This window comes from Ascaphus truei, chromosome 6, assembly GCF_040206685.1.
Source record: "Ascaphus truei isolate aAscTru1 chromosome 6, aAscTru1.hap1, whole genome shotgun sequence".
Lineage (NCBI taxonomy): Eukaryota > Metazoa > Chordata > Amphibia > Anura > Ascaphidae > Ascaphus > Ascaphus truei.
The window spans coordinates 30,204,866-30,228,045 of NC_134488.1; the positions used below are offsets into that span (position 1 = coordinate 30,204,866).

General features: G+C 45.3%; 1 protein-coding gene and 1 long non-coding RNA gene across 5 annotated transcripts in view; one reads left to right on the forward strand and one right to left on the reverse strand.

Moving 5' to 3' along the window:
* Positions 1–17,704, reverse strand: part of THEMIS2 (thymocyte selection associated family member 2) — a 29,390-nt gene extending 11,686 nt beyond the window's left edge. The window contains exons 1-4 of one of the 4 annotated variants that reach the window (XR_012802117.1): positions 17,251–17,704; positions 12,599–12,739; positions 9,550–9,960; positions 5,763–7,965 (exon numbers count right to left, since the gene is read on the reverse strand). Coding sequence is in view for 2 of the 4 variants with exons in the window: in XM_075603778.1 (XP_075459893.1) it covers positions 6,911–7,965; positions 9,550–9,960; positions 12,599–12,739; positions 17,251–17,356 (1,713 nt within the window). In the remaining 2 variants the exon portion in view is untranslated. Of the gene's footprint in view, positions 1–5,615; positions 7,966–9,549; positions 9,961–12,598; positions 12,740–13,773; positions 14,149–17,250 lie in introns of those variants that run through there. The other 3 variants (XR_012802116.1, XM_075603778.1, XM_075603779.1) reach the window with 3 other exon arrangements.
* On the forward strand, positions 14,048–15,174 carry LOC142496818 (uncharacterized). The gene is made up of 2 exons (XR_012802118.1): positions 14,048–14,275; positions 15,099–15,174. It is a non-coding gene; the product is annotated as an uncharacterized LOC142496818 (long non-coding RNA).
* Positions 17,705–23,180: the final 5,476 nt, after the last annotated feature.

Consider the following 23,180-nt stretch of genomic DNA (forward strand, 5'->3'; position numbering starts at 1 on the left):
CGGCACAAGGCTTAACTCGACCCTCCAAATAAATAGTCTTAGTCGACCCAAGCTAGATATAGACAAGGGAATGAACCCAAAAGCTGATGCTACCAGAGTCAAGTATATAAGGGGTTAATGGGAATAATCCATAGTCCGCTGTATCGAAGATGGCTCCTCACCATTGACATGAATGATAAGTCATATAAGAATAATATGAGGATAATATAACTCACCCGTGGCGGGGGGCCCGTTTTGCAGTGTGGGGCTGGGTCCAGGAATGTGAAGTATCCAGAAACACCGCACTCCTGTGTCCCTTGTGCCGTTAGCTGCTGCCCTTACCCGCCCGGTGTATGTTGTATCCTCTGGAGGTTGCTGAGTACGTTGAGCTGTGTATCCTGCTGGAACGTCTCTCCTGGCGTCTTTCCTGGACGAGGGAGCTTGCGGTGGCGTCCTAGGTGTTTTTCGGCGCCAACCCAGCTTCCCTGTGGATACCAGCTGATTCCAAATCAGCGCACGCTGTTTCACTCAGAGAGGAGGAGCCGCTGGTGCGTCCTTGCAGTCACTGCGCTCCGGCGTGCCGATGGTTGGGGGATGTGACGTCAGCGCTGTCGGGATGTATCGTGGTGAGGAGTCTGCGTGCACCAGCCGATTGAAATGTAGATAAATAGTAGGGTGGAGGCGGTCACAGCACTTGGAGTCCAGTCAAAGGATGAAGATAAAATCAGCTTTATTAGAACATGCTGTACATCGCAGATAACATACTCTGACGCGTTTCGTCTCTGTCCGAGACTTTTTCAAAGAGTAATTTGCCGTTATCACACAGGTTCCTTAAATAGGTCCCAAACAAATGTGATTGGATGTTCCAATTGTGAATATATGGAACCCAATCAGCCTGATGGGCTGATGACCTTGATGGGACCCATACAAGGAATCTGTGCGAGAAAATACAATACATGCAAATAAAATATATATATAATAAAGGAAAAGATCATATATATTTTTAAACACATAACATACATTTTAAAAGAAAAAGAAAAAGAAAAAGGCGATCACTGCGATTTAAAGCATGATACAATGAAATAATTGAATGTTACAAATATGGAGTTTGGGATGTGAAGGGATGTGAAAAATAAAAATATATATATATACATAAAGGAATTGTATAAATTGATATATATTTCTTCAAGAGAATAATAATAAATAAAGTCATAGTGATGCTGATAATAATCATCATATAAATCTATAATTATAATTATAAGTACAATAATAGACAATACTCAATTGTGCAATTGTGTACTCAAATGTGTATCACATACCCATGTGTGTGGGGGTAGGGAGGGTGTATTCCAGTGCATCAACCCTTCTCTATATCTATAACTTTTTGACTCCATATGCTTTATTGTTCCATTTGTTTAACCAATAGTACAGTCATCAACAACAAATATTATATAACTATTTAATATCAATATTGTTGCACAATTGAGTATTGTCTATTATTGTACTTATAATTATAGATTTATATGATGATTATTATCAGCATCACTATGACTTTATTTATTATTATTCTCTTGAAGAAATATATATCAATTTATACAATTCCTTTATGTATATATATATATTTTTATTTTTCACATCCCTTCACATCCCAAACTCCATATTTGTAACATTCAATTATTTCATTGTATCATGCTTTAAATCGCAGTGATCGCCTTTTTCTTTTTCTTTTAAAATGTATGTTATGTGTTTAAAAATATATATGATCTTTTTCTTTATTATATATATTTTATTTGCATGTATTGTATTTTCTCGCACAGATTCCTTGTATGGGTCCCATCAAGGTCATCAGCCCATCAGGCTGATTGGGTTCCATATATTCACAATTGGAACATCCAATCACATTTGTTTGGGACCTATTTAAGGAACCTGTGTGATAACGGCAAATTACTCTTTGAAAAAGTCTCGGACAGAGACGAAACGCGTCAGAGTATGTTATCTGCGATGTACAGCATGTTCTAATAAAGCTGATTTTATCTTCATCCTTTGACTGGACTCCAAGTGCTGTGACCGCCTCCACCCTACTATTTAGTCGACCCAAGGATTGATGGAAAAATGGCATCCCAGGATAGTACCTGGACTATGGAGAACGTGAGACTCCGTTGTGAGGAGCCATTTCACCAAACCAATGGACTGTGTGAGTGTTTCAATGGCACCCCGAAACAAATGCTGCAGACATTTGTATAGGCCGAAGGGGGACACTGGGAAGCACACCTGCAGAACCTACTGTTTGTCTACAGAGAGGTGCCGCATGAGTCTACTGGCTTCCCACCATTCTAATTTCTGTATGGGTACCAGTTCCATGTACAGCTCAGTCTATTCCAGGAAGGATGGGAGCAGGAGACCACCACAACTGATGCCTTAGTCCTGCAGTATGTGGTGGAGGTCAGGGATCGGTTAGCGATCTCATGGGGTTTGCACAGTCCAACCTCCAGGCAGGTCAGACCAGGCAGAAGCGCTGGTATGATAGGAAAGCCTGTAGCAGACAGTTCATCCCGGGGCAGAAGGTGCTTGTTCCGAAGCCCACTCAACAGATCAAGCTCCTAGCCACCTGAACCAGCCTGTACACATTCATCCGGCTGAGCAAATTATGTGGTAGGTTTAGATGAGGAGCAAGTCAGGCAGAAAACCTATCACATCAACATTCTCAAAGAGTATCACTCGAGTGGGCCGACGGTGATGGTAATAAGTAAGCTGTCGCTGGGAGATGCAGCAAGCCAGGCTCTGCCTGATCTCCATGGGGAAGCCTGGCAGGGAGGCTCCGTGGAGCACGTGAGGATTGCTCCCCAGATTGTATCACTTCAACGGGAGCATTGTTAGGGAGGTATGCGGCTCTGTTCATGGACAATCCAGGCAGAACCCACCTCCCTGATCATCCGGTCAACACTGTCCCCTCCGCAAAAATGCCTACCGGATTTCTGCAGAGGTTAAGTGGAGTATTGATGGGGAGATCAGGGAAATGTTGCCCATATGGGTACTCTCCCAGTCACAAAGTCAGTGGGCATCGCCGGTTGTCCTGGTACCACCTGTCAGGAGACCAGTACTTGTAACACCTTTTACCACCAGGGATCACTATCATCAGACAGGACACAATAATTGAACAAAACTGAATTTATTCTGGCAAACCAGCAAACACACAAAATATACAATATACACTCACCAACTGGGGCTCTAGGGGGAAGTCTCTAGCCTCAACTAGGTGCAGGGCGCCTGCTTCAGGTAGGCTTACCCTGTCCGCTTCTTGTCCCAGGCTTCTCAGTCCTCCTCTCAGTGCTATCCATCACAAAGCACTTTCGAATCTCCCGCTCAGCTGTGCCTCCGTCAGATTTTAGCTTGCTCCGCTGGCCGGGCTTCTCCATCGCTTCTCTACCAGTGTGTAGCTCTTTTATACAGAAGCACTTTTGAAAAGCCCGCTTGCGCGATTGCTCCCAGAGATTGTCTCTTTCACATTGTCTGCCTCACTGCACCGGCCGGTCTCCTTACATAGCCTTTGCTGCCTATCTTCAACATGGAGAGGGCTGGCAGCCAATCACAGCACGGATCGTGGCCGTGCAGCCAATCACAGGCGGGGGCTTTCCCGGCTGCACCAATGGGAGGAGGGAAACCAGCTGGAGCGCTCAGGGCCGCCCCAGGCTAACGGAGGGGTTAGGAAGCAGCAGATTTGAAAGCTGCCAATGAGAGTTGCTCTAAGGGACTTAGACCCAGCACGGCTCCATTTGGCCAGCACCAATTCGTCCACTGGGACAGCGTCTGCGGGGAACAAAGGGTCTCGGTCGGGTAGACGAGTGGGAACTTTAAACTAAAAAGAACACAACAAGCATTCCATCGGTATCAAAGTACCAGAGACCCGAGGAGTAAGTATTCCGAAGTGACACCCAGCACCTAGTGAGCTAGGATTCCCCCCATAACCCCCGAGTTTGGGGAGTGTGAAACCTTGTATTGTGTTGCTTCTGTTTGCTCCAGCCGAAATAAACGTGTTTTATTTAATTCCTCCGTTCTCTCTGATACTTGCGATCCCTGCGATAATTGTCCTGGTCTCCCGTGACAATGGATTTACACCTCAACGAAGAGGGATCTTCTGTTCTATGAGGGAGGATGATTACAAGGTTGGTGGAGATTTTAAACTAGGAGGGAGGGGGTAGTGACTAGATAGAAATGGGGATAATGGAATTATGTGGGACACCTGGTGGAAGGGTTTATATAAAGGGTTTCTTTGGACTTTAAAGTTTATGCCATATGCTCTTGAGAAAGGCCATGTGAGGCCGAAACGTCACGTCGAATCTATTGGCAATAAATTTGCAGTAAAAAATCCGTAGTGCCCTGTTTCTTCCATCATTTCCATAGTTTATTGGATTACCACACAGAGAATCCTGAACCAGGTGCGCCGGTATTTGTATTTATTTATTTTTATCATAGGTGTGCAGCAGTCCCCTTTCCCATTGGATATAGCTGTGGGTCATGAAGGTGGAGTGTGAGTTTAGCAAACGGAAAGGCACTTATAATAAATATGGATAAAGACTGAAATCCATCAGAGGACAAAGGCAGCAGCAGATAAGTTAACTATAGCACAGACTGGTAACAACTTTACGTACATGCTCGCTAATGTAAGAGGCCTGGCATATTTAATGGGGGAGCCTGAAATAATAGCTCGAAAAGAGCAATATGACAAGAAGATGGCCATTACTGAGACATGGTGGGATGAATCTCATGACTGGGCAGTTCATTTAGGGTCATTCCCTTTTTTGGAGGGATCAGGCAAATAGAAGAAGATATGTTTATATTTATGACAAGATTTAAAACCTAAGTGGAGGTAAAAGTACAAAAGGTTGAAAGGAATCTGCTATAAACCCCCCAAATATCTGTGATAATTAGGACACAAACTAGTTTAGTAAATGGAGAAGGCAGCAAAACTAGGTAATGTTTTAATCGTGGGTGATTTCATTTATCGACTGGAGTAATGAGATTACCAGTACAACTAAAAGAAACAGGTTTGGTTTTTGGGGGTACTAAAAGACAATTACATGACCCAAATTATTGAGGCACCAATCGAGAAAGGGGCATTACAAACAATGCAATCAAACAATGCAATCAAACAATGCAAAAGTGATCACAGATATTCAGGTGCGAAAACATTTAGGGAACAGAGATCAGAACATGGTCTCATTTAAAATAAATGGTGTTATATGGTATCAAGAAAGACACTTTAATTTTAGAAAGATTTTAGTCAACTAAGGAAGAAACTGCAAAGGATAAATTGGGATGACGTTCTTGCAGAAAAAAAATATGAAAGATAAATAGGAAGTCTTTAAAATATATAAGTGTGTACTGTGGTAGAATGGCCGTGGTTAATGAGTAGACGACACAATACGTCTGGTGAAATAATATTTTGGTGGTTTATTTCTCCACAAAAATAACAGAATATTCAACACACTGTCTCTTTAAGGAAAAACAAAGCATAAAAACAAAATGCCTACTCCAATTTAGGAAGACTGTCTAAACATAACAGGGCCTAACTAACCAACTGGTTAGCTAACTAGTTCCAGTCCAACAGGTTGTGGAAGTACCAATCAGATCCTTACCCTGAAGCTCTGTTTCTTTAAGGAGAGTGGGAGGGCGAGCTGCCTGCCTGTATGTCTGCCTGTCTGTTTGTCTGTCTGTCTCTGCTTTCCTCAGCTCTTCTCTGCTCTCTCTCACCTCCTGAGATAGGCTGAGCTCACTGTGCCTACCTCACGACGCGGCGTGCGTCTGCGCGCCTCTGCTGGGCGATCTGTGCTCATCCCCAGCAGACTGAATGACGCGACTTGGAGGCGGGACTTCCACATCCTCCGTAATCCATGTAAGTAAAAAAAAAAGAAACAAAGTGTGTGTGTGTAATTTCATTGGCCGGCGATATACCCGTGACGCTGCTGCAGCATGATATTACAACTTGGGTTGTCTCCCTCCAGTGCAGCAGCGTCAACACTGTACTTCACCGCCAGGAGTCCTTTCTAGTTTGAAAACTCCCACACACAAACATCCAAGAGTGCCGAGGGTGCGCGCGCACACGCTGCGTAGCAGGCAGAGTGAGCGGGGCCATAGACTGCCAAGAGAGGCTTTTCCTCTTCCCTTTTTAAAGCAGGTAAGCTGAATTAATTAGGTTCCCTAGTGGAGTTAACCCCACACGTACTGGAAAGCAGGCATAGTGCAATCTCCTACTAATATACACAGAGTGTGTGAACCTGTCAGAGTACTTATCAGTACTCTTGGGTAATACATATAAAAAAAACACACAAATCTAAACCAATGTGGCTAAACAAACAGGTAGTGGAAGAAATGGGAAGGAAGGGGCAGGCATTTAGAATATTGACGTTAGAAGGGACAGACATCATATCAGAATTATAGGAGAAGTAACAAAAGTTACAAAAGGGGCAATCGAATTAACAAACATTTTAAATTAAAAAAAAAAAAAAAGATTACAATGGAAAGTTAGAACAACCCTAAAATGATGTGAGGTATGAGAGGGAGGAGGGAGAGGAGGGTATAAGCGAGAATGGAGGGTGAGGGGGATAGAATTGAGAAAGGAGTGAGGAGGTCACGAGAGAGAAATGCCAGAACATGGACATATGTTCCTAAATTGGCACTGGGAAGTCTCAGGGTGCAGTAAAAGGTTGTAGATTCATGGAACAGCTTTTCAACCCAGACGGGAGAGAGAAATTATATAAAGGAACACAAGTCCTAATAAGGGGAATAATCACAGGAAACAAGATGGACCAAATTAGCCTGTATAGCGGTCTCATATTTTCTACCTAAACTAATATTCCTGACTAGTGTGACCTAGTAACCTAATCCCATCTTTCATGGATTTGCACATAATTGATGATGATGGAGAAATTACCTTTAGTTTAACAGACGTCGGACTCTCTTGCTGTATGGTGCTCGGACTATCCACTTGTGGCTTGGCCTCTCTTTTCGGTGGCCTGGGAGGTGGAAGTTCATTGCTTGGTAGCTCCTTCCGCAGACTGTAATAAAGCGATTCCGTCAGCTCCTCCACATGGAGGAATCTTGTTAGTTCTTTGGTCTCTGGGACAGGCTTTTCGGTTAAAAACAAGGATATTTGCACCCATTTAAGGGGAAGTTCAAAGCATGCAGAGGGATTGTCCAGAAAACTGACCAGCAACACAGGTTCTTCTACTAACTCTTCCAGTCTTAGAGAAGCAAAGGAAGCCAGAGGATCAGTGGCCAAGGATGGATCTTTTGATACAACTTTGACCTCACAAGGAAGTTTAAACTTCTGGATTATATTGTTGATAGTGTATCTTTTGTTATCTGTAACTTCCTCCACAAAACGTCCTTCCAGACACAATGGGAGCATGATCTCCTCTGGTTTATCTTCTTCATCCTCTGTGTCCTTTGTACATACCAGAACATCTATCTGTTGGGAGCAGAACTGGACTGGTACACACATTTTGGTCTGATGAAGAACCTTGAGGTGATCCCCAACACAAAGGGAAGGGAAACAATCTTCAACACTCTCACAGTCTTGTGTCACCACAACATTCAACTGTGCTCCGGACACCAGTTTGGTGCAGAGGTCGTAGACTGTCATAAACTCCCTTGGTCGTTGACGGAACTTCCCTTGGTAGACATCGTGGATGAAGAAGAACCTGGAGTTTCTGCCCTTGGTTGCCGAGACAAGGACTTTCCTGGAATGCACCTTCTTGTAGATCACAATCTGTTGACCTGGCTGCAGAGCAGAAAATAGTTCATTCTTCAGCAGATGGTTGGATTCCACACTTTCCAGAATTTCTGCTACTATAGGGAATTGGTCTTCGCATTTAGAAGCTTCGCTCAGGGATAATGGTCTGATAAAGTTGATGTGTCCACACTGACTTGTTATGTCTATCACATCCACTTCTAAACTCGAAGGCATTTTCACAATATCTTTTCGCACTGTTGAGGAGGAGAAGACTGGTTGACAAAGACCATCACAAGTAGACCTGACTAAACATGGTGATTTTTGTCTTTCTCTGAATTCAAATGATGGATAGGAAAATTCCAGTTACATCACAAAGTTTCCCATTATTAGGTTTGCTCGTCTCTTAATTGGAATCATTTTCATATTAACTATGGGAGAACCTGTGCTCTGCTACAGAAAATCATTGACAGCTGTCATTGTCATACTCTTCTCACAATCTCTTCCCCCCCCTCACCGCTTCTCCCTCATTTTCATACTCTTCTCACAATCTCTCTTCCCAGCCACCCCCCACTGCTTCCCCCTCATTTTCATACTCTTCTCACAATCTCTCTCCCCCCCCCACCACTTCTCTCTCATTTTCATACTCTTCTCACAATCTCTCTTCCCAGCCCCCCCCACTGCTTCTCCCTCATTGTCATACTCTTCTCACAATCTCTCTTCCCCCCCCCACCGCTTCTCTCTCATTTTCATACTCTTCTTACAATCTCTCTTCCCAGCCCCCCCCCCCCACTGCTTCTCCCCCATTGTCATACTCTTCTCGCGTTCTCTCTGCAGTAGTGAAATATGTTAAGAAGTACCAACAAGTTGGCATCACAATGGGGTGTAGGGAGCCCAGCTAACTATCCCCCAGCCAGGAAATTTGAGGAAGATTTTTTTTTTATATCTACTATATATTTTGTAAAGTTGTTTGTCTATCTGTTCGCTAGGCATTGGGACACCTCTTATGATATCATAACCACATTTAGCATGATGGTTCCTGAGATCAAGGAGCAGGTTTGTGTCTATGTTTGAATATAATTGGATACATTCTATTTTTAGTTCTCTGAGTTATTACAATTGCTGTGACAAGCAAGTCAGCCACTGGGTGTTGTACCTGGTAGGCTATGTATTTGATGACCTCATAATGCACATACCCTGGTGGCAGATACAGAGAGTTAGATAGCTATAAAGTTTACACAGAAAGCAGATGAAGGGGGGAAAAAAGAGAGTAAGTCGGTTGGCACGTGAGGAGAAAGTAGAATGCTGGAGAAGGAGAGAGGAGGAAAGAATTGGGGACATCATAAGACATCAAAGGAAAGGGATAGGAGGGGGAGCGATGAGGAGGAGAAAGATTGGGTTCTTAGAATTCCCGAGGAACGCCAGGTTCTTTCAGCTACTAATTCGTGTTTGATCAGAGCAAAAACAGAATCAGTTCCAGAAAGACGCCCCTATAATAATCTACCCCCTATAAGACATACTGTACTGTGGAGAGAAAGGGAGCAGGAGAGAGAGAAAGGGAGACAGATGTAAATACTTTATTTGGTGTTCACTATCACTTCCTTGCCACATGTTTCATGCGCAGTTCTGATAATTAGTGAATGCATGGAACAAAGGGCCCCGCACGGAAAATCGCACAGGGCCAGCAACTGTCTGTGGTTATAGGGAGCAATAGACGTTGTGGATGTTTTATGGAGCAAAAAGAGGAATAGAGACGAGTTACAGGGTCTCATTATAGAAAGCAAAGAGGAGTGATGGGAGGGCTTAAATTAAGCCAGAGAAAGAGTTAAGTCCATACTCACTCTGCATTATGGTGCTGGTCTCATACACTGGAGAGAGGCTATATGACCCATTTCCGATGCTGCTACATTTCAGGCTATGTCTCAACAACGCCGGCGATTGTAGGACTTCTTCCAGCGAGTACAACTTATTGCTGTCACACTCATAGAACTCTCCCTCTGTAGAGATGGGAATCTTGAGGGATATGCACTTGGATCCTTCCTTGGTGCAACATTTAGCATAGCTGGCTTGCGAAGAAGCACTGATGGACACACATTTGATTGGTTGCCGCTTGCTGATCATATGATCTCCTACGACGAAGTCAGAGTGGGAGGCAAACCAGAAAGACTCGGTGGAATCGCCACTGCTTAACACGCTCTTCAGCTTCTCAATAGTGTCGTACACACGATCATCAACGACAGGTTTAAATACACCTGGAACAGAACCCAAAAGAGCTTGTGAAGGTGTCTCTCTATACATTTTTTCGATGGTCCTCTTTTATCAGTCATAAATGAAGCATGTGTTGGAGATACATGACAGACTGCTGTCAAGTTTATTGTAAGACCTACCTTGGAGAACAAGGAAGGAATAGGAGTTATAGGAAGCTGTTATATGGGTCAAAAGGAGGGGTTTCTATATATGTAGCCAAAGAAGATCTTGTAGGGCATGATTATAAGGAGCCGTAGTAAAAGTTATAGGGAACTTCTATGTACAGTAGCGAGAAAAAGTTTGTGAACCCCTTATAATTTTCACATATTTCACATATTTCAAACCTAAAATGTTAATAGATCTTAATCTAAGTCCTAATAATAGATAAAACAATAACCTGTCCAGACAAATGACACAAAAACATACCTTTTCAACATTTATTTATTCTACTAGTTCTTCTCCGTGGTCATAGTGACCGCTGGTCTTCTAAAAAAGAAGAAGAACTGGGGGTGTGTGGTTGTATTGTTTTGGTTTGTTGAGCCCCGGGTTTAAAGGACCCTTTGTTTTTATATTGATGTTGGTAGCATGTGTTACTTTCCGTGTCCGACGTGTCCCATTCTGTGGACGCGTCACTACGATTCTCTGATGTTACTTTGTGTGTGAGAATGATGTTTGTAAACCTTCCCTTCTTTATCATCCCTAATGTCTCTTTTTTTGTTTTCTTGTTATTAGTTCATGTACAGAGTTGTCAATATTTCTCTGAAGGCTTTATTCGTACGTCTCAAACAGTGTGGATTATTTCCATTTAGACGATTCTGTTGTAAGGTTTTCTAGTTCAATGTTAACCAATTTAAGATGTTTTAATTAGTTTTCCACCGGGAGTTCCATAAGTTCAAGAGAGCGTATAGAGATAATTGAGTCCCATGACTTCAACAATGCAGCATCTTGTATATGATAGGAGGGAGATAGGTTTACTCTTAGACCTCGAGGACTTAGGTTGGACATAATTGTATTTTATTCACTATTGTTACTATCTATAGTTTATTTGTGTTAGGATGCCATTTATTTTAGAGTATTGTTAAATTAAACTTACATTTTTATTAAAACTAATTAATAATTAGCTACACATACTTTGGTGCACCGCAGAGGGAAACCTTTTTCTCAAGTACCCAGTTGTACGTACCTTCAATTCAAGAAGGTCTGTAATTATCATTGGAGTTCACAAACTGTTTCTCACCACTGTATAACAATAGGAGGAGTTTATAGGGACAGGTTATATGGAGAGATAGGAGGAGTTATAGGAAGAGGTTATATGGAGAGATAGGAGGAGTTATAGGGAGCGGTTATATGGAGAGATAGGAGGAGTTATAGGGAGCGGTTATATGGAGAGATAGGAGGAGTTACAGGGAGCGGTTATATGGAGAGATAGGAGGAGTTATAGGGAGAGGTTATATGGAGAGATAGGAGGAGTTATAGGGAGAGGTTATATGGAGAGATGGGAGGAGTTATAGGGAGCAGTTATATGGAGAGAAAGGAGGAGTTATAGGGAGAGGTTATATGGAGAGATAGGAGGAGTTATAGGGAGAGGTTATATGGAGAGATAGGAGGAGTTATAGGGAGCGGTTATATGGAGAGAAAGGAGGAGTTATAGGGAGAGGTTATATGGAGAGATAGGAGTTATAGGGAGCGGTTATATGGAGAGATAGGAGGAGTTATAGGGAGCGGTTATATGGAGAGATAGGAGGAGTTATAGGGAGCGGTTATATGGAGAGATGGGAGGAGTTATAGAGAGAGATGGGAGGAGTTATAGGGAGAGGTTATATGGAGAGATAGGAGGAGTTATATGGAGAGATAGGAGGAGTTATAGGGAGAGGTTATATGGAGAGATAGGAGGAGTTATAGGGAGAGGTTATATGGAGAGATAGGAGGAGTTATAGGGAGCGGTTATATGGAGAGAAAGGAGGAGTTATAGGGAGAGGTTATATGGAGAGATAGGAGTTATAGGGAGAGATATGAGGAGTTATAGGGAGTGGTTATATGGAGAGATAGGATGAGTTATAGGGAGAGGTTATATGGAGAGATAGGAGGAGTTATAGGGAGCGGTTATATGGAGAGATAGGAGGAGTTATAGAGAGAGATGGGAGGAGTTATAGGGAGAGGTTATTTGGAGAGATAGGAGGAGTTATATGGAGAGATAGGAGGAGTTATAGGGAGAGGTTATATGGAGAGATAGGAGGAGTTATAGGGAGAGGTTATATGGAGAGATAGGAGGAGTTATAGGGAGCGGTTATATGGAGAGAAAGGAGGAGTTATAGTGAGAGGTTATATGGAGAGATAGGAGGAGTTATAGGGAGAGATAGGAGGAGTTATAGGGAGAGGTTATATGGAGAGATAGGAGGAGTTATAGGGAGAGATAGGAGGAGTTATAGGAGGAGTTATAGGGAGAGATAGGAGGAGTTATAGGGAGAGGTTATATGGAGAGATAGGAGGAGTTATAGGGAGAGGTTATATGAAGTGAGAAGTTATAGGTTATAAAGAGCCGTTATATAGTGCAATAGGAGGAGTTTGATAAGATTTTCAATGGATTTAGAAATATCAGATATAGGTTTGAAGAAGAACAGATTTACAATGTAATAGGTTTACCTGTGAAGTTTGGGGTCAGCTCCAGGGACCTCCCTGTCTCCACATCCACACACGACACTGACTGCAGCTCCTTGTCAACTATTTTAACCAGATCCCCAGTAGATAAACAGCACTCAGATCCTTTGATATCATATACTGAACCTAAGAGAGAAATGCAACCACCTGCATGTAATACAACCTCTTCATTTTATAGATACACGCTGCTGTATATAATACAAATACACACTGCTCTGCATAGAACAATTTTATTTATATACCCCGTTTAATCCTTTTACTAATTTCAAAATTAACTTCGTGCAGTAAATAAAAATACCACTTGTGGTGCATTTGCACGTCTCAGACAGGTTTTAACCCCTGTCTTTCCCCATTATCACTTAGCAAACAGTGCTTCTCCTGCAGCCAGGGATTCTGGGTAATGACATGCAAACGAGCACAGTGTCTCTCTTTACTTCTCATCCATTTTGACACGAACCCCAATAAGCTTATGCCTGCTGCATTGCTCAGCTTTTCAGCACAGCCTGGGTTAAAGAAGTGCAGAGCCAGTAACCCTGCTCACAGACAGCTTTTCCGACCTTTTGGGTCTCATCAGAGTTGACAATTAACTTTAAAATCCCTAGAATGTCCCCCCAATCCTCTCGCTATTTTAAAATTCTCATTTTGAAATTCCTAGTTTCTCCCAATCCTCTTAAAATTCCCCTTTCACACTTAACTTGAACATTTCTAGAATTTCTCGCAATCCTTTTAAAATTCAAATTTTGTAATGAACATAACATCTTAACCTTTCCAGACCGCCTCCTTACCACTGTAAATGTAACATTTGAAAAATATATTCCAGTTCTCCGATTTCCCAATAACCCTTGTGAATTCTTGTCATCGGAAATTTTGCCATCTGTCTTTCAATTACTAGAATATAGCCCGTGACTCTGGTACAATCATTTTGTAGAAGCCCTGTAGGGAAGTGGTTTTTTTTTGCGGTTATGTACAATGCTCTTTTTTTTTAAATCTTAAAATAAAATGCTTTTCGTTAAAATAAGTGATTTACCATTATTAATGTTAACAAGAAAAAAGAAAAAACAGCGCACAGTCCCATAGTGTAAGTAAGTTATGGATTATATTGAATGCAATCGGCTGGTAAGTAACACACGTACATCAAGGTAGTGATATAAGAGCATTACATGTTAGGGACATGTTACCACACACGGCAACGTCACACTGGTCATCTGGTGGTTCGTCTACAGCCAGCTGGAACGTCCAAAGTATCCAACTCTTTAGGGAAAGTACATCAGCTTCTTAAGGGTAGACTCCAAATCCATGTCCGTCTGCCTCCTCACACCGGACGATCACTTTGTGGCTCCTCTGTATTTGCCAGGGAACACCGACTGCACGAGGCAGAGCTCCATCGGCGAGTGCCGATGATGCCAGTAAACCCGCGTCACTCGGTTAGCGACGGGGGTGATAGCGACATGTAATCCTGAAGCGCAGCAAGTGATAAAGTCCCAGTATATTCAGTGGAACATGCAATGGATTGCACAGAGTAACCTCAAATCCAACGCGTTTCGTTTGCGCTAGCTAACTGCGTCAGGGAATAATGATTACTTTGCACGTTCCAGCTGGCTGTAGACGGACCACCAGATGACCAGTGTGACGTTGCAGTGTGTGGTAACACGTCCCTAACATGTAATGCTCATATAATTACTACCTTGATGTACGTGCGTTACTTACCTGCCGATTGCATTCAATATAATCCATAACTTACTTACACTATGAGACTGTGCCATAACTTACTTACACTATGAGACTGTGCCATAACTTACTTACACTATGAGACTGTGCCATAACTTACTTACACTATGAGACTGTGCCATAACTTACTTACACTATGAGACTGTGCCATAACTTACTTACACTATGAGACTGTGCCATAACTTACTTACACTATGAGACTGTGCCATAACTTACTTACACTATGAGACTGTGCCATAACTTACTTACACTATGAGACTGTGCCATAACTTACTTACACTATGAGACTGTGCCATAACTTACTTACACTATGAGACTGTGCCATAACTTACTTACACTATGAGACTGTGCCATAACTTACTTACACTATGAGACTGTGCCATAACTTACTTACACTATGAGACTGTGCCATAACTTACTTACACTATGAGACTGTGCCATAACTTACTTACACTATGAGACTGTGCCATAACTTACTTACACTATGAGACTGTGCCATAACTTACTTACACTATGAGACTGTGCCATAACTTACTTACACTATGAGACTGTGCCATAACTTACTTACACTATGAGACTGTGCCATAACTTACTTACACTATGAGACTGTGCCATAACTTACTTACACTATGAGACTGTGCCATAACTTACTTACACTATGAGACTGTGCCATAACTTACTTACACTATGAGACTGTGCCATAACTTACTTACACTATGAGACTGTGCGCTGGTTTTTCTTTTTTCCTGTTTGCTAGTGTTTAAGTTTGCTGAGCCAATCCATACAAGCAGCAGCAGCAGTGTCTCAATCAGATTAACACAGGTTTTGTTTTTCCTTGTTTTTCTGCTTCACATTTGTGCTTTATTATATTATCACGTATACACAGATCTATAAGTTCACTCGAATTAATTGGCGCTATATTATTGATTGAACATTTAACCACTGAATCACATATATGCACTAAGTTTATATATCTTTGACATTATTCAGTGCCCGCTGTATCTATTTCACTTTTTTCACCATTAGTAATGTTAGCCTGAGAAATGATGAACTGCAGAATTCAGACAGCATCACACCGCCATTGAATGTAGCCTTCATCACCACATCATCTGTGTACATTCAGCACCTGTTATAAAATGTGGCCATTTAAACACAGACAGGTGATTAGCTAATTGTGCTCCAAATGAGAATAGACCTTTAAATTATTAAACATGTCACTGTCATTAGATCATTGTTGTTTTACATGTTACATAGTTACATAGTAGATGAGGTTGAAAAAAGACATAGGTCCATCATGTTCAACCTATGCTAAATTTAGACAATAAATACTCATCCTATATTTGTACTTAACAGTATATTGATCCAGAGGAAGGCAAACAAAAAACCCCATTGAAATATCATCCAATGATATCTCATAAGGGGAAAAATAAATTCCTTCCTGCCTCCAAGAATTGGCAATCGGATTACTCCCTGGATCAACATCCTTCCCATGTTTACTTAATTGGTATATCCCTGTATGCCTTTTTTTACCCTGTGGAGAAAGCAGCCTGTTACTCCTACAGAACCGGCTGGGGTGTTCACCTATATTGCATGGACTCTTACTAATACAGGCAGTCCTCGGTTATCCGACACAATGCGTTACTCAAAATGGCGTTGGATAGCGAAACGTTGTAAAGCGAAACACGTTTTCCCATAGGAACACTGTTTAAATGAAAGGTTCCGTTCCTGAAGGCATTTTTAACACTAATATACACCAAATATTTTATGCAGGCAATAAGATATGCAGCACACACACAAATTATATAGTGTATATACTGTATTATATATATATAATATAACATAATAAATAATATATTATATAGTATAATATAATATTATATAGTATAATATAATATTATATATATATATATATATATATATATATATACACGCTCTTATGACGCTTTGCAACGTTGTGTATGTGTGTATATATATACAGACAAATGAAGTGAATGCTGTACACCTTAAGAAAAAAATATAAATGATACAATTAGCGGTGCTCCTGTGACTGAACGAAAGCCGTTTCCAGCCCTGAATCAGTGATAGAAGGAACAAAGGGCACAACGGATTTGAGATCCAAACTCATTTATTGCGCCAAACACACAACGTTTCGACCTCAGAGGTCTTTATCAAGTGACATAGTGGCACTATGTCACTTGATAAAGACCTCTGAGGTCGAAACGTTGTGTGTTTGGCTCAATAAATGAGTTTGGATCTCAAATCCGTTGTGCCCTGTGTTACTTCTATCAATGTATATATATACACACATACACATAAACAACATTGCAAAGCGTCGTAAGAGCGTTGGATAAGCCGTTTTGGCGTTGTAAAAATGAACGTAGGTATGCATTGCATAGCGTTGGATAAGCCATGCGTTGTAAAATGAAGCGTTGTAAAACGAGGACTGCCTGTATAAGTATACTTTTTAACCAAGTTATATTTTCTGACAGCTTATAATTATGTTCTCTTGAAATTGTTATTTTCTTTTTTAGACTATTAGTTTTTTTTATCATATGCCATTTCATCTATATTGTCTAGTTTCTTTAGCACTGTCTTAAATTTGTTATATATATATATATATATATATATATATATATATATATATATATATAGTTACATAGTTACAGTGTAGATGAGGTTGAAAAAAGACATACGTTCATCAAGTTCAACCTATGCAAAATTTAGACGACAGATACCAGATACTTGTGTATATATAATGCAAACATACATACATATACAAACACTTCTATAGGACCCCCCTCTTACACACATCAGTTCACCCCATAGACTGCCATAGGACACTTTCAACACATGAGCTTCCCCCGGAGACTTCTATAGGGTCTACTCTTTAGTTAAGAACCAGAACTCACTCTGTAGATAAACGCCAGAGACAATTTTAAGGATCCTTGGCATGGAGGATTTTGCCACCGTGGTAATGAAATCCTGCAAGGAGACGACATTTTCCAGATCCTCCATGCTTGGAACCTGGTGTCCTTCTCACGAGACTCTATCTAACGGCTGGTCCCCGCCTGAGCTCACATTGAAGTGAGACAGAGTGCAACTGTGGAACTGACTCAGACCTCAGTGACTCAAAGCTTTTCCTGTCCCACAACTCGGCAAAAACTAAACTGCAGAAGAGGAAGCCATACTATTTCTATGTCGGAAAAAGGATCCAATAATACAAGGAACTTAGCAGCTCCTATAGCTCCTATTGTCCCATATAACCGCTCCCTATAACCACAATCACTTCCTATAACCGTTCCATATAGCTACTACCAGGGCCGCCAACAGCTTTTCTGGGGCCAAAGACTACAGCTTCCACCGGGCCCCAAACCCTTCCTCTCTCCTCTCCTTTCCCTCCTCTCTCTCACCCCCATCCTCTCTCCAAACTTCCTCTCTCCCCCTCCTTCCGCTATCTCCACTCTTCCTCTCTCCTCCCCCTTCTCTCTCCACCCTTTACCCTTCTTCTCTCCCCCTCCTCTCACCCCCTCCCCCTATCCCTTCCTCTCTCTCACCCCCATCTTCTCTCCAAACTTCCTCTCTCTCCCCCTTCCCTCTCTCACCCTCCTTGCTCTCTCTCCCCTTTCCCTCTCTCTCACCCTCCTTCCTCTCTCTCACACCCTCCTTCCTCTATCTCCCCTCTTCCTCTCTTTCCCCCTTCTTCCCCCCCTCCTCTCTCCTCCCTTCCCCCCCTCCTCTCTCCCCCTTTACCCCTCTTCTCTCCCCCTTCCCCCCTCTCCCCCCTTTCTCTATCCTTCCTCTCTCTCACCCTCCTTCCTCTCTCTCTCCTTCCTCTCTCTCCTCCATCTCTCTCCCCCCTTCCTCTCCCCTCACTCTCCCCTTTCCCCCCTCCTCCCCTTTCCCTCTTCTCTCCCCCTCCCCTCTCCCCCCTTTACCTCTTCTCTCCCCCTCCTCTCCCCCTTCCCCCCTCTCCCCCCTTTCTCTATCCTTCCTCTCTCTCACCCTCCTTCCTCTCGCTCACTTTCCTTCCTCTCTCTCCTCCATCTCTCTATCTCCCCCCTTCCTCTCCCCTCTCCCCTATCTCCCCTTTCCCCCCTCCTCCCCTTTCCCACTCTTCTCTCCCCCTCCCCTTCTCTATCCCCCCTCCCCAACTCTCTCCCCTCCCCCCTCCACTTCTCTCCCCCCTCCCCCTTCTCTCTCCCTTTTCCCCTTCTCTCTCCCTTTCCCCCCTCTTCTCTGCCCCCTCCCCCTTCTCTCTTCCCTTTCCCCCTTCTTTTCCCCCTCCCCCTTTTCATTCCCCCCTTCGCCCTCTTCTTCCCCCCTTCGCCCTCTTCTTCCCCCCTCCTCTCTTCCCCACCCTCACCTCCTCTCTCCCCCTTCCTCCCCCATTATCCCACTCCTCTTCCTCCCCCATTATCCCCCCTCCTCCTCCCCCTTCCTCCCCATTATCCCACTCCTCTCCTCCCCCATTATCCCCCCTCCTCCTCCCCTTCTCTCACCCTTCTTCCCCCCCTCCTCCCACCACCCCTCCTCTCTCCCCCAATTACCCTTCTTCTCACACCCTCCTCTCTCCCCCTCCTTCCTCTCTCCCCTCCTTTCCCTCCTCTCTCTCACCCCCCATCCTCTCTCCAAACTTCCTCTCTCCCCCCTTCCCTCTCTCACCCTCCTTGCTCTCTCTCCCCTTCCCTCTCACCCTCCTTCCTCTCCCCCCCTCCTCTCTCCTCCCTTCCTCTCTCTTCCCCCCTCCTCTCTCCATCCCTCCTATCTCCCCCCTTTACCCCCTCTTCTCTCCCACTCCCTCCTCTCCCCTTCCCCTCCCTCCTCTCCCCCTTCCCCTCCCTACCTCCTCTCCCCCTTCCCCTCCCTCCTCATCTCCCCCTCCTTCCTCCTCCTCTCTCCCCCTTCCTTTCTATCTCCCCCTTCCTCTCCCCTCCTCCCCCTCTTCTCCTTTCCCCCTCTTCTCTCCCCCCTCCCCTTCTCTCTCCCTTTTCCCCCCTCTTCTATCCCCCCTCCCCCTTCTCTCTCCCTTCCCCCCTCTTCTATCCCTCTCTCCCCCCCTCCTCTCATCCCTCCTCTCTCCCCCCTTTACCCCTCTTCTCTCCCCTCCCCCTCCCTCCTCTCCCCCTTCCCCTCCCTCCTCTCCTCCTTCCCCTCCCTCCTCTCCCCCTTCCCCTCCCTCCTCTCCCCCTTCCCCTCCCTCCTCTCCCCCTTCCCCTCCCTCCTCTCCCCCTTCCCCTCCCTCCTCTCCCCCTTCCCCTCCCTCCTCTCCCCCTTCCCCTCCCTCCTCTCCCCCTTCCTCCTCTCCCCCATCCCCCTCTCCCCCTTCTCCCTTCCCCCTCTCCCCTTCCCCTCCTCTTCCCCTCCCCCTTCCCCTCCCTCCTCTCCCCCTTCCCCTCCCTCCTCTCCCCCTTCCCCTCCATCCTCTCCCCCTTCCCCTCCCTCCTCTCCCCCTTCCCCTCCCTCCTCTCCCCCTTCCCCTCCCTCCTCTCCCCCTTCCTCCTCCTTCTCCTACCTCCTCTCCCCTCCCTCCTCTCCCCCTTCCCCTCCCTCCTCTCCCCCTTCCCCTCCCTCCTCTCCCCCTTCCCCTCCCTCCTCTCCCCCTTCCTCCTCCTTCTCCTACCTCCTCTCCCCTCCCTCCTCTCCCCTCCCTCCTCATCTCCCTCTCACCCTCCTTCCTCTCTCCCCCTTCCTCCGCCTCTTCTCCTTTCCCCCTCTTCTCTCCCCCCTCCCCTTCTCTCTCCCTTTCCCCTCTTCTATCCCTCTCTCCCTCCTTCCTCTCTCCCCCTCCTCCTCTCCCCCTTTACCCCTCTTCTCTCCCCCTTCCCCTCCCTCCTCCCCTCCCTCCTCTCCCCCTTCCCCTCCCTCCTCTCCCCCTTCCCCTCCCTCCTCTCCCCCTTCCCCTCCCTCCTCTCCCCCTTCCCCCTCTCAACCTCCTTCCTCTCTCCCCCTTCCTTTCTATCTCCTCCTTCCTCTCCCCTCCTCTCTCCCCCCTCACCTTCTCTCCCTTTCCCCCCCTCTTCTACCCCCCCTCCCTCTTCTCTCTCCCTTTTCCCCCCTCCCCCTCTTCTCTCTCCCTTTCCCCCTCCCCCCCTCTTCTCTCTCCCTTTCCCCCTCCCCCCTCCCCCTCTTCTCTCTCCCTTTCCCCCTCCCCCCCCTCTTCTCTCTCCCTTTCCCCCTCCCCCCCTTTCCCCCCTCTTCTCTCCCTTTCCCCCCCTCCCCCCCTCTTATTTCCCCCCTCCTCTCCTTTCCCCCTCACCTCCTTTCTCCCCCCCTTCCTCCCCCATTATCCCCTTCTTTCCCGCCTCCTCTTCCCCACCCTCACATCCTCTCCCCCCTTATCCCCCTCCTCCCCCATTATCCCCCTCCTCCCCCATTATCCCCCCTCCTCTCCCTTTATCCCCCTCCTCCCCCATTATCCCCCCTCCTCTCCCTTTATCCCCCTCCTCCCCTTCCCGTTACAGGCTTCTATCTCCCCCCTCCCTCTCTCATTCCTCTCCCCCCTCGCGCTTTCTCCCCGCCCCCTCCCTCTCTCCCCGCCCCCTCCCTCTCTCCCCATCCCCTCCCTCATCCCTTTCTTTCTGCCTCTCACATCCCTCCACCCCCCACCCCTCCACCCCCCACCCCCCACCCCACCACCCTCCTCTCAGCATCCAAGGTGTTGAATAACATTGTCCCAAGTGTTATGGTTATGTCACCCAGGACAAGCAGTATTTACAGTTTATCAGTGACCGTGAGCGACCAAGAAAGCCAAAATAAACTAAAATAAACAGAAGATCCACGCACAGAAACCCCAACATTTCCTTACCAATACCCAGAACTCCCCGTTACCTACATCCTGCTCTGGGGAAGCATTTATTTTTGTTGTTGACATTTTCTAACTTTTAATAATAATAAATAAACAAAAGTGCGCGACTTGCTGCTTTAAGTCTAACATGACGGGGTACATCACGGCACAAAATATCTAGATAAACGTAAAGAATTACATCTCATGGGACCGCGTAGGTGATATATGCTACTCAAGATTCGCCTGGCCAGATAATAAACTGTGTCATTTCCATGGGTCACCGTGCGTGGGACCGTGTCATTCTGAGCAGTATATATCTACATCAAATGCATGTTGTCCATGGGACAGGGCAACCGATGGGATTTCTCTATATCAACTGGTCATTACCCAAGCAACAGGACAGTTATTCTCTAGAGCAGGGGGGCGCAACTCCAGTCCTCAAGACACACCCCCCACCCACCAGGTCAGGGTTTCAAGATATCCCAGCTTCAGCACAGGTGGCTCAATCAGTCCCTGCTTCAGCCCAAGTGGCTCAAAGACTGAGCCTCTAATTGAGCCAACTGTGCTGATGCTGGGATATCCTGAAGACCTGACCAATTGGGGGGGGGGGGGGGCTTGAGACTGGAGTGGAGCCCCCCCCCCCTGCTCTAGATCAGTGGGTCCCAAATCCAGTCATCAAGGAACCCCAACAGTGCCGCTTTAAGGCTCTGCTCTCATTCGCACAGGTGAACCAATCATTTTTGACTGAACCACCTGTGCTCGAGCAGGGACATACTGAGAACCTGCACTGCCTGTGAGTGCTCCCCGAGGCCTGGATTTGGGAACCACTGCTCTAGATAAACTGAATATAGAGTTTATGATGGAGTATACCAGAGCAGTATTTACCTATACTGGAGCCAATACTTGGCACACAGAGCAAATAGGAAGTATACCAAATATATATATCGATTAAATCCACAGACATACATGGGAAAGGTGTATCAGGACAGTAGTTACATAAACTAGAACAGGAGTGGCCAACTCCACTCCTCAAGGGCCACCAACAGGTCAGTTTTAAGGATATTTCAGCTTCAGCATAGGTGGCTCAGTCGTGGATCTGTGGGTGGCCTTTGAGGACTGGCTTTGCCTCCCCCCCCTGAACTAGAGGGTGCTACCCAGATACTGATCATAAGTGCAACAGAGCAGATACATCCTATTACAAAGACCCCGTGTGCCCCGCGTTTGCATCGCATCTGCGTGTTTAATTGCAAATAGTGAGATTTTCCCTTAAAGGTGACTTATTGACATGAAGTGAAATAAAACAAAAAGCTACCCAGCATGGAAAAGAAATGCAGGTAAGCCACTGCACCCTATTACCCAGACATTACTGTGTGGGGGTTATAGGGTTTTACGTCTTAATGTCGATCTCCTAGTTTAAAATTGGGGTTTCCAAGTTCAGGCCCCAAATCCTGACCCCCCAATAAAGTGTGCGTGTGTCACTGCTTTCATTAGGAGTCGGCCCTGAATGAGTTAAAAGGAGCTTCAGGGATCCGAAAAACCGCAGTGATCATGGCCCTTCTGAGCCAGAATTATAGGCCATATTTAACAGGCCCAGCATTTAATTACTTGGCGTGGATATTTCTCTTGGTTAGACAGTGGCTCAATTTATTGAGCCAGCTGTGCTGAAGTAGGGATATCCTAAAAACCTGGCCTGTTTGCGGCCCTTTAGGACTGGAGTTGTGCAGGCCTGTAGTAAAGATTTCCCTGCTTCAATACAGCTGGCTCAATCGAAGAGCCTGCTTCAGCACAGGTCGCTCAGTCTTGGATTGAGCCACCTGTGCTGAAGCAGAGATATCCCTAAAACCTGACCTGTTGGAGGGTCTTGAGGACTGGAGTTGTGCAGGCCTGCTTTACTACCTGGAAAGGCTCCGGCGCAACTGCGCATGACATACTCTTCTGAAGGCTGCACGCGGGAGCTGGTGAAGCAGAGGCAAGCAGGACCCAGACCGGAGTGGAGATACAGGTAAGGGTTTAATTACTTTTCTACCTTCTCCACACACTCCGGTCACATTCAGC